The sequence below is a fragment of the Ammospiza nelsoni genome, chromosome 8 (genome assembly GCF_027579445.1).
Source record: "Ammospiza nelsoni isolate bAmmNel1 chromosome 8, bAmmNel1.pri, whole genome shotgun sequence".
Classification (NCBI taxonomy): domain Eukaryota; kingdom Metazoa; phylum Chordata; class Aves; order Passeriformes; family Passerellidae; genus Ammospiza; species Ammospiza nelsoni.
This window is the reverse complement of record NC_080640.1, coordinates 21,357,082-21,368,644: the sequence shown is the minus strand read 5'-3', so window position 1 is coordinate 21,368,644 and position 11,563 is coordinate 21,357,082. Positions and strand designations below refer to the sequence as shown.

The 11,563-nt window shown below is 42.3% G+C and overlaps 1 protein-coding gene across 1 annotated transcript in view; it reads left to right on the top strand.

Moving 5' to 3' along the window:
* Window positions 1-576: 576 nt before the first annotated feature.
* Window positions 577-11,563, top strand: part of LOC132075905 (dual specificity phosphatase 29) — a 27,428-nt gene continuing 16,441 nt past the window's right edge. Inside the window, exons 1-2 of the mRNA XM_059476630.1 lie at window positions 577-764; window positions 7,886-8,099. Of these exons, the coding sequence (XP_059332613.1) occupies window positions 7,915-8,099 (185 nt within the window). The 5' untranslated portion in view covers window positions 577-764; window positions 7,886-7,914. The remainder of the gene's footprint in view (window positions 765-7,885; window positions 8,100-11,563) is intronic.

Here is an 11,563-nt window from a genome sequence, read left to right as displayed (position 1 = left end):
GGAGTGGTAGAGGCTCTGACACCAGGGGACCCAGCTTTGATCTTTGATGAACCTGGCTGTGATTTACCAGAAGAAGTTTTAGGCTTTCTTCAGCAGGAAGTCATGGAGCTCTTCAGGGAAGTAGAGAATTTTTCAAAGGCTGGAGGGCATGCCTCTGCTTTTTTTTGGCAAGCTGTCACCAGAACTGAGCCATGCTGAGCACTTTGTTGCTCTTAGCAAAGAAAGGCATTTCATAAGTTAGATGGGTACTGGAAGTGTTGGCACTGGAGAAAACCAAAACAAGAAGCAGGGGAAGATGGCTTTCTGGTGGAGCTCAAGCAAGAGAAAAGGACCTTGTCAGGATGCCACCTCTCCCACTGCCCATTGCTGTGCCAGTGCCAAGTCACTTGTGCACAGCATGACAGGAAACAGCAGTGCAGTGCTCCTTACCCGTATGCAGCAGTAAACATCACATCGGCCTTGACAAGGGGACAACATCAAAGATTATATTTGTTATATTATAGTCAACATGCAGGCATCATGTTATCTTAGTCACACCAAGACTAGGTAACTAAACTGCCAGGTCTAATGTTTCAGGTCACATCAGGGAATAGTTTTACCAGCAGATGTAAAGATCGTCATTTGGAGTGGGCAGCACTCAAGGTCAGAGTCAGCAAATCCTCCTCTAAAAATAGACTCTACTTGCACAGTTAGTGAGGCTTCTTTTGTCGTTCTGCTGCACTTCACAGGACCCAGTTACTTACTGCACCCACCTAAGCCTACAGGTAAGGCTAAGCAATTTGCATTTCCTGCTGTACTTCTGCTCCTTTTTCCTTCCTTTTGTAACCTGGTTTAGTAAAGCAGGGACTTAGTAAAGCAGCCCAAGAACTGGAAAACTTGCCGAGGTAACTATTCATTTCATTAGCTTGTTGCAGAGAAAAAAAAAATAATTATTACAGATTCAAAAAGGTTTTGAAAGTATAATGTATAATTTTAGAAATTTTAGAAAACCAAACTTGTTGTGTTACGGAAATCACTTTATAAATTAGGAAATTCAGTGCAGAAAGCGTAATTATCTTGGAGATAATTTCATTGTAAAAGTTAGGGAATGAAAATGTAATTCTTAAGGACTTTAATATCTGTCCCAGAATATTTTGCTTATTCTTCAGTAATTGCTCCACCCTCTAGTCAAATCTAGCTTTTCCAATTGAATTAAAAATCTCTCAGATGATGCTGTGTTTTAAGTTTCCTTGGACATTCTAATAATGTTTAATAAAATCTCAGCTTAATCTGTTTTCAATTAACCAGTCCACTCAACAATAAAGAATGAGGGCAAAAATAAGTTTTTAAAAAGTCATATGTGGCTTAGAAATTCATTGAAATAACTGGTTAGTTTTGAATATTCACAGCAGGAGGTTCTGGGAAATAATTGCACAGAGGCTACAATTATTCTGGTTTTAAGCTGTTTAAAGATGACTGCAATAGATGAACTATTTTATATGCTTTAAGCATAAGAATGCAGGGCTAAAAGAAAGGAACTGAAGTAAATGAATTTTGGTGAAGACTTGGACAGGAATAGGGAACACAGGATTGTACTTTTTCCTTAAGTATCCTGCAAATCCAGTTTTGGAATGTGGCAAATTCTTTTTGGGGTATTTCAGAAAAATATTTTTGAAAGACTTCTCCATCACAAGAAGTATTTGTAAAAAAGTAACCTTTTTGGCCTAGTGTTAGGGAAAAAATCCCCAACAAAACAAAGCAAGACATAACCCCACCCAAGGAGCTTTTGCCACAGCTCGTTGCAGTGCCCTGGGGTGTAACAAGTGTGAGGTTACAGGGGAAGCACACGGCTCTTCATGGCTGCTGCCAGCCTTCCCAGGCTGAGCAAAACAGCATGGGGTGGTGTATCAGGGAGCACCATTCTCAGTGCATTGCATTAAATCATCTGACAGAGCGAGCTTTTGTCACTGCAGTGACCAGCTCTCAGCTCAGCTGATGTACTTTGAGTTACAAAAAGCTTAGAAACCAAAGCACTGTTTACCCTCCTCCCAAGTGCAAACACTGTGCTCCAGACATGTGCATTGGCTTCTGCAGGAACTTTCCAGTTTATAAAACAACCCTCTGCTTAGTCATACTCAAAAAGGGCAAGCACTTTTTCACCCTGAAGGGAGGTATGTGTCTGGCATGTGGGCTGGAAATGGAAGAACGGAACATTTCTTAAAAATTCAAGAACTTGCTGAGTAGATCCTCCCTCACTGTTTCTGTAGATTCTCAGTCATTAGATCTGATTTGTTTTTCTGAATTCAGCACTGAGCTTACTCAAAGACTGGTTACTAAACTAGATTCAAGTCTTCTGCACGTTTTTTGGAAGTGTAGAACTAGTGTAGGTATTCTCCATCCTTACCTTCTCTTGGGTCCTTCCCTCTTGTACAGACTTGTTACGAACATTGTTCCTCACATTGTTCCTCCATGAGTTCTTACCTAAGGTGGTTATTAAACTGAAGGAAGGAAGGAAGTAAATATAAAACCATTAGTTTTGCAGTTGTCTGTAAGGCAAAGTCTCAGTTTTTACTCCCAGGAGAGTAGAAGTCCAACAACTTGAATGGTGTTAAATTCTGCCTGATAAATAAAAACATTCAAATAAGTCTGCCCTGTATCCAAGATCAGAAAAGAAAATAGATTACTTTCTTAGTAACAAGCTCTTCATGCACAGAAATGATTTCTCAATAAAAGTTCAGGGGTTTTTTCCTCTTTTTTGTTCTTCTGCTGGATTTAGTGTTCATGGCAGTAGATTAACTACTTTAATTCCTATGTTTGAGGGTGAAACTACCAAATAATTTCAAGGGCACTGTGTTTATCTCCTGTTGCACTGGGGTGGATATAAAGCCCTGTAGATATGTCATTACTTTTGTGGAATCCCCATCAAAAGCTCAGCACTGATAGGTAGTTCTCTTTGCTTCCCTTGGCATCTGGGAAAAGACTTCTGATGATATCACAGTTCCACTCCTTTTTCAGAGCTGACAACAGGTAAGAGGGAAATCTGAAAGCATCAGAACACGAATAAGATTAAAATCTGCCTCCACATTTACAAACAGGTTATATATTTAGGTGTTTGCTAAATGCTAAAAACTTTCACTTCCCAGCTAAACCAGGTGAATTTGTGATAGTCTGGTATTTTCAGGGAGAAGTTGCTTATAGACAACTCTGAGTACAAAACCAAGGCTTGTACACATATGCACATCAAATTAAATTTAATAAAGCCAGCATCAAAATCACCACTAGCACGAGTGATCAATGCCATAAGAGCTGGGAGAACTTCAAGAGCAGGACACGTGGGTGGCAAAGAATATAAACTATTCTGCTGTATAAATATGGACTGAAGTGGGCATTAAGGCAAGGAAACCCTGTGCCCTGCATGACAGAACAGCTAATACTTCTAAAGAAAAGAGTAAGGACAATTGTCTTCTCTCCATTTTTCTTCCCAGTTTTTACTTGTTTAGCCTCTCCCATTGCATATTTATGCCAAGGCCACCAGGCTCTGACTTTATTGAAGATCTGAAGCTTCAGGCACACAAATAAAGCTACAAGTTGGCAGCAGAGTACCTATAGTGGGGACAACAGCAGTGATGGAGGAACCCCTTGTGCCAGGGAGGGGTTCAGAAAAGGAAAGGATATATAGGCCCTTGCACAGAAACAAAGCAAATGCAGTCCTTGGCTGTGCATGCCTGATTTTTTTCTAAGTCTCTACAGCTGACTTGGATCCTAACTCCCAGGCATAAAACTTGCCAAATTGTTTGGCATCTTTATACACAGCACTAGGGCTTGCACAGCACATTGAGCAGAAAATATTAATATTAAGAAGCACAGTATTTTGTAATGTAGCTAATGACTTAGAGCTTTCAGTCTCAAAGTACTCAGAAACTTCCACTACACATGGAAAACCAGCATTAGAAATGTACCCAGCACCACCAAGGCTCTGATGTTCACATCTAGATAAAAAGCTGAGTTTTCCTCCCCCATCTGTGGGAATACCAAACTGTAGAGCTCATGACTGACATTTCCAAAAGCATTAACTCATCCCTACAAATTTTGTGGTGGGACTGGACATCCCTTCAATTGAACAGATTTGAAAATGGGCCACTACATTCTATGACTTCATAGGGCCTTACTGGGAATTTTGGGTTAATTTGAATAGTTCAAGGGACTCCAAACATGGCACAGAAGGCAAATCTTTCACTGCCATATTGGTGCTCCCACCACTAGACTGTGTGCTCTGTCATGGTCTGAATTAAACAGCAGATAGACTGGCAGATTTGTTTCTTTTTTTTTTTTTTTTTCCTTGCACTTTATTTCCTCCTTCCCTGCTTTGTTAAAAATAAAATAAGCTAAAGAGCTGTATAAGAAATTCCATCTGGCAGCTGTAGAGGAGATAGTGAACATAAAGAAGAGATTCCTTTGCTGTGCCTAATGCATGCTGCTTATCCAAATTAGCCACACAATTACTTCTATCAATGCAAAACTAGTTTAATGTTTTTTTTCCTAGTGCACAGCACTTGAGAATGACTTAAAATGCAGTGTAATTTGCCACAGTGTATGTCCTGAAGTGGCTCACTAATGAAAAGAGGATTAACTCTCCATTATTCTGAATTACCATTTTGTGAAATCACTAACAATATTTTCATTTATATACATATAACCCGAGGGGGACAAATATTCCATCCATCCAAGCGATTAACAAATAAAATTTATTAGATAACATGCACTTTGGTCTTATTTATGAAGAGAAAGATTAGGGTATAAAAATACAGATGACTGGATTTTTATCATCCTTGTTCTGATAATACCCTTAAGTCCATGACAGCAGAAGTGGGGAGCAGTTCAGTGCTGTGTGCACACTGCAGTGAGGGCAGAACCCACAGGATGCCAGACCCAGCAGGCACAGTGTCACAGGGTCATCTTCAGCAGCTCTGGGGCCCCACTGAGGTGTGCCCCACACCCAGCTCTGGCACAGAGAGGCAACAGGGAGGTCCCACCAGCTCACACAGCCTGCCCTTGGCACAGGACAGCAGAATGAGAGGGAAGCTGTGCTCTGGGCACAGGGGAAGGGTGGGATGAGCTACAGATCGCCCTGCCTCACTGGGAGGGAACTCCTGGCCTCAGATACAGGGCTCTGTTCCTCAGTATGCCCTGAAGCTGCGCTCAGACCCTCCTGCTGGGGAGAACCCTCTGGGACAAGGGCAGCTCCACAGCCAGCTGACTTTTCATCCCTCCCCCAGGAAATAAAAAGGCTGTCCTGAAGCAGCAGTTCCAGGAGCAGGCAGGGTGCAGAGTTCTTTATGCAATGGACATTAGGACAGTCCCTACTCCAGAGAGCTTCCACATGACCCTGGGATTAGCTCAGTTGGTCAGAGCAAGGTGCTAATAATGCCAGGCTCACAATCTCCATGTGAGCCATTCACTTACAATGATTCTTGTGGGTCCCATCCAAGTCAGGCTGTTCTGTGATCTAAGGTTCTGTGTCCCCACACAGTGCAGTGCCATGAGGTGACTGCCAAGCTAGCACAGCACTGGTGCATCATCCAGCCTGCACTAACTCATCTACAGCCCACATGAAGCACCACAAGGGGTGGGAGCCTGCTCCAACAAGCCTGTGCAGAGGTAACCCTGCAATCTGGCTGCCATCTGACTGCACTGGGTGAGCGCTCTGCAAGACATGGTCTCCTCTCCACACAAATCTGCCAGAGAAATCTGAGATTTCCCTGCCTGGGTTTGTGCTAAACATTCATCTCCTATACCCACAACAGCATTAAGAACAACCCCACAAAAAAAATCTAATCTACTTTTCACTCTCTATTCCAAGAGGGCTGGCCTAGGAAATAGCCTTCCTGGAGCTGTGTTTGGTGTATGTAAAACAACTAATACGAGATGGGGTTAAGCATCTTTGATTCCTGGGAAGATGCAAGCCCTTCTGCCCCCAACCAAATGCTTCATGGCAATTATTTCCAGAGTTGAAATAGCAAACCAGCCCTTTTGCCCCCTTTTCCCTCCTCCTATTTAAACTCTGTTACTTCTTACATAGTCTAGAGTCAAATCTGAAATACATGGTTTATTAGAGGAATTTCAGCTGATGCTTTCCTGTGCTCTAATTCAATTTAAAAATCCCTGCAGCAGATAACATTGGCAAGGCATAAAAGAACATAGCATACTTGAAAGTTCAGGGAGCATGTGGCTTCCCAGGACAGACAGAAACAAGGATTTCTCAGCAGTGGTCGAGCTTTCAGAGTGTTAACCAAGCTCAAACTGTGCCGGTGTTCCAGTACCACAAACGATCATTTGCAGATGTAATTGCCCTGTTCTGAGGTGTAACAAATCAATGCACTGTGGCCACCAACTGTGATTACTGATTACATTGTGCTTTCTCTTCTTCCTTTCCTCCATCCCGAATAAAAGTAGTCAGTCCTTCAGCATCAAGGCAACAGGCTCTCAGTTATAATTCCTTACTAGACAAATAGCAGTTCTTATCAATTTCTAGATAACAGCCTAATCACTCCCCAAGTCAGACTGACTTAGATTTGTATCTTTGTAGACAAACATTATCTACACTGCTGAGTCTGCATGTAGAATTAGCATAATTCTGGCACAGGAAACAAAAAGGCTCTCTCAGAGCATGGCTACTGGGGCAGATAGATGGGACTTGGTACTACACATAAGCATGCAAGACAAGCCCAAGGAAAATTTACTACAAGTTGGAATTCTCAGAGCCCTTTAAAAATCTCAAGAGAGGACCACTTAGCTAAACATCATCATGTTTTAAGGAGCTTGGCTGAAAGATAGATCCCCTTGCCAGTGAAAGCAAGCCAATTTTTGAACAAAGGTGTACACTTGCCAATCAAAAACAGACTCCACAATCTTACACAGCTTTGGAGTAGGAAAACAGCAATCATTTGGCTTTTTCAAGCTTTGTAGAGAAACAGAACATGACAGGCACAAAAGAGCCCAAACTGAGCAAACAAACCCCATGGGTACTTGGGATGTCAGTGAAAAATGGACATCCTGCTTTCAGCTCGACAATAGCCACATGAAAGCATTAGCCAGATTTTTTGAATTAAAAGGACACAAACATTCAGCAGCCAACAGACACACACACACACAAAAATTGGGAGCAACTACAGGATTCATTGCCTGCAACAAAGGTGGATTTTTGGCAGGCTCTACTTGCACAGTTCATAAGATCAAGCCCAACTCCACATCTTGTTACAAGTCTCTTACAGAGCCACAAGGTTCAGTTTATCCCTTCAAGGGAATGAGACATGAGCAACTGCTACTCTGAGACACCAGAGAGCCCAGAAGAAAAAATAAAAACAGAGCCCACAGGGAGATGCAGCAAACAGGGAATCTGCAGCTGGCAACTTTGGAAAATAAGAGTAGAGGAGAGTACAACAGTACACGCAACGTTCACCTGAACAGACACATTTTCTCTCCCTACGTTGCCGAAAATCACAAAGGATGAGCTTTTAGGGGGGTCTTAGTTAATGATAAAAAACCCCAACAACTTAAATTTGCACTCAGTTCCTCTAGGTTCTTTAGATCCCTAGGCTGTTAGACCTACCAAATTCTTGCCAGTAGATTTTTCAGGAAACAAAATCCAGACAGACACTGAACTTCAATAATCTCAAAACTCTGAGTTTTGTTTCCTTTGCTGGTGAGCTCATCCAACAACATATTCTTCACCTCTCTCTGGAGAGGCAGAAATCCGGGTGCAAGTCTGTGTTTGCCACAGAACAGGTACATCTGTCTCAAGCAATGCTCAATCCCACCTGGTCAGTGCTCCCAGGATGCCACAGTGAGCAGGAGTCACTGGCTTTGTGCTCCCTTGGGTTAATGTTCTGTTTTGGTTGCATTCCAGTTTATTGCACATCCTGAGAGCGCTACTTCATGGACAAGATGTCATCAGGAAGCTGGAATGCTGGCAAGAAAAATGCATATACAGCAGTCAAAGTAGATCCTGATGAGGACTATTGTACCCCAGGGGCATTTGAACTGGAGAGGCTCTTGTGGAAGGGCTGCCCACAGTACACTCACGTCAATGAAGTCTGGCCCAACCTCTACATAGGAGATGAGTAAGTGTTCACAATACCCCCTGTGTAGCAGCTAAGTGTACCTACTACACCTCCTCTACACAGGAGAGACCAAGCTCTTCTAAACACAGCTCACTGACAGAGCAAAGTGTTTGAAACCACTGACAGATGTCAGAGCCTGGCATGGCCCTGGCTGTCACTGCTGCTTCAGGAAAGAGCAGAGGAAGTGCAGCCAGATCTGCTGGTAAAGACAGAGTGACAGCACTGGTTGTAAAGACAGAGTGACAGCACTGGTTGTAAAGACAGAGTGACAGCACTGGTTGTAAAGACAGAGTGACAGCACTGGTTGTGGCACCAGTGTAGGCTGCAGAGGTTGAAGCTCGTCATGATCTATTTTTAAATGATTAGTTTCAAGGAGCAATTTGTTATTTATCTCTGAGTGAAAGTTGTTCCACAGTTACAGAGCATGGCCTGGATGTGTTTGCCACACCTTAGGTTGGTTTAGGCCTAAAATGTAATTCTTGAAAAGTGACTGAAGAGACAGCTCACCCTGCAGTAGTATTTCTGCATTTCCAAGCCTGTGCTTGTGGACATAGAACACTCTGCATTTCCAGATTGCTCAAGAGATTAAAGCAAACAGAACCCTGAGGAAGGCAAAGCTGCAGAGATGTGTCTCACTGATCTGACCACGTGTGATTTAGAAAAAAAACAAACCCACAAAACAGACTTAGTCCTGCTGAGCAGAGGACTAAACTAGAAGCAATCTATTCCACGAAGCAGAGAAGACTGCTGCAGCAGGAGACATGCCATCAGAAAATCCCCCAGCCCAAGCCCTGAGCAGAGCAAGAGAGCCTTTCTTATCCCTTTGCCATTATTGGTCCAATTCCCATTTTCCTCTACACCCTGCACTAACATGACATATATTTTTACATCATCACTGAAAGACACAAGTAGGAGCCCCAGTGGCTCCAAAGTTCTCAATAATTTTTTAAAAGGTCCTAAAATTCATCTGTTGCCAGCTTATAAAAGAGGAAAGATATACAGTTTTGAAAGTTACAAGGCTCCTAATATCACCCACCAATTACTTCTGTGGCGCCAGAGGCAACAGAAAGACACAAGAGTTCTGGTTTTGTACCCAGCCAAGGCTCCCACTTTTAGAGACAGGGATGGGAGAGAGTGTGTGTGTGTATGTTGTGTGGGATAAAAAAATTAAACCATGGGAACAGCCTGTCCAAATGATTCAGGAACAAAAGGGGATTGTGTTTTTCTCTCGACATCCTGCCCTGCCCCTTCTGTTAGATATCTCTAACTCAAGATTTACCATAAAGAACAGCCTCTTCTGGCATTTATTTCCTACTTCATTGTTTAGAATCACCATCAGAATTATTCTGAATGAAGCTGTTAGAATAATTTTCCTCTAATCTCTGTGATGAAGCTATAGCTGTGCCTGCTGAGCAAAGGGATGTGACCAGACAAGAAGTCAGTCTCTCAGCCCAGGACAGCAGTCACTGACTCTTTCCTGTAATTTTCCTGTGGCAGTGGCTTCTTACACCTTGTAATTTAGTAAAAGCTAGAAGGTGTGACTCTGAATACACCACACACCTGGCACTTCATACAAACTAACCAGAGAAACAAAAATACAAACTTCTTGACAGGCACGTAGAGCTACAACCTGTCATGCTGGGTAATGTGTTTCTGCTGAGGACTGGTCTTAAGTCAAGAGGAAAACCAGTGGTGCTTCAAAGGAAAACAAGTTCCCCACCATGACAAGACAAAAGCATGAGAAAACCAATGGAGAAGGAAAAACAAGGAGCAGGTGGGGGGGGAACAGAAATAAAACTTCACCAGAAAATGGAACTCCCCAAAAAGAGAACTACTATTGTCAGCCAGGCAAGGGCAAACTTGACATGACAGAAAATCTGTGAACTAGTCTGCATGCAAGATGCAGGCTTTCACTACCTTAACTAAAATTTGCTTTGGAATAGGCAAAGTCCATGGACATTTATATCTTTCCTGGAGCCAGCTCCATATCTTACTCCTGACCAACAGCCTACCCCCTCAGTGTGGCAGGATTTTTGTATTGTTTTAAGATCTTGCTTTAGAACTAGTGGCCAAAGAGATGCCACAAGCCATGAACACATGTTGGGTGCATTTGCGTCTTTAGCCAAGCTAAATTAAGGTTGCTGTTGAAAGAATTTGGTGGAACTCATCAACAAAATCAAATGAACACATACATCCAGAGTTTATCTTCAGAGCCTCCACATCTGTGCTTCATTCCTGCCTCCTGCATTTACAAGGTTAACAGGACTTGTGACTGCTTATGGAAATGCTAATTAATTACCCTGACTACGTAACCACATCTTCCTTCTAATGCAATCCAGGCTATCAAGGAACCCTGTGAGGCCACTCCATCCTTTTGTTATGAGGCTTCACTGCAGATGTTGCCCAGAGGCAATGAAATCTCTATGAGCCTGTCAGACCCAGAATAATCAAAGCCTCAAAATATAACATGCTGTGTTCAACTCCAATTGAAATTTTCCCCCAGCAAGTTCCAAGGGCTTTTAAAGACCAGATACTGGAATTTGTATGACACAGCCCAGCAACAGGAATAAAACACTCTTGGCCAAGATTTTGAGTCAATTCCTACCAGGATTAGTGTTTGCATATATCCTCCTCATATTTAGAAGTCCTCTAAAGGGATAGAAAGCAGCCTTGTTTTTCTCCTTTGTTTCTCTGGCCACCTGGTTGCTTGGAGGCAGTTTTACTGGCAAATCCCAAACCTGCTTGGTTCACTGGGATCACATGGAAAGTCTCTGCCAGTTACTCATCTTGTAGTTCCTTCTTGCAGCTCTTCAGTGATGGCCTTATTATCTGAGATGATGTTTAGGCTTCCATATTTCTGAAGTTCAAAGAATATTTCAGCTGAAGACAAAGGCCTCCCAATTTGTTTTCCTCTTGAACATGCACTAGATCTCCTTAGGATTTAAGGCCTGATCACAGTTTCAGGTCTTGCCATGTTCTCAAACTACTCCCAGAAAAAAAAAAGGTCTTTTGAAATGTAATTCGTTACAAGCATGAAAAATAATTTTCTGGGTATGCAGCTGAACTGAGCTTGCAATTCACAAAAACTATGGTCTGTGCCTATGCCTTGCCATGACTCATGGCCTTCAGAACTGATGCAGGTAAGGAAAATGAGTAACCTAAACCCACAATTTGGAATGCATGATAATTAAGATAAATAACTAAACATGAAATGTATACATAACTAAAACTCATTCACTCCTCTTACCTTTCTGCAGAGAAGCAATACAGCATGGATTTTTCCAAATGACCAAGTAAAAAGAATTTACACTAACCTAGAAGAAAACAGATGGGACTCTCTCAAGGCAAGAAAACAGCTACCTCCCATCGTTTAGCATTACAAACTCCTAGCATCTACATCAGTATTAATCATATAAAAATAGAAGCAAATACAGATTTAGATAATAACAACACTCTTGAGGACA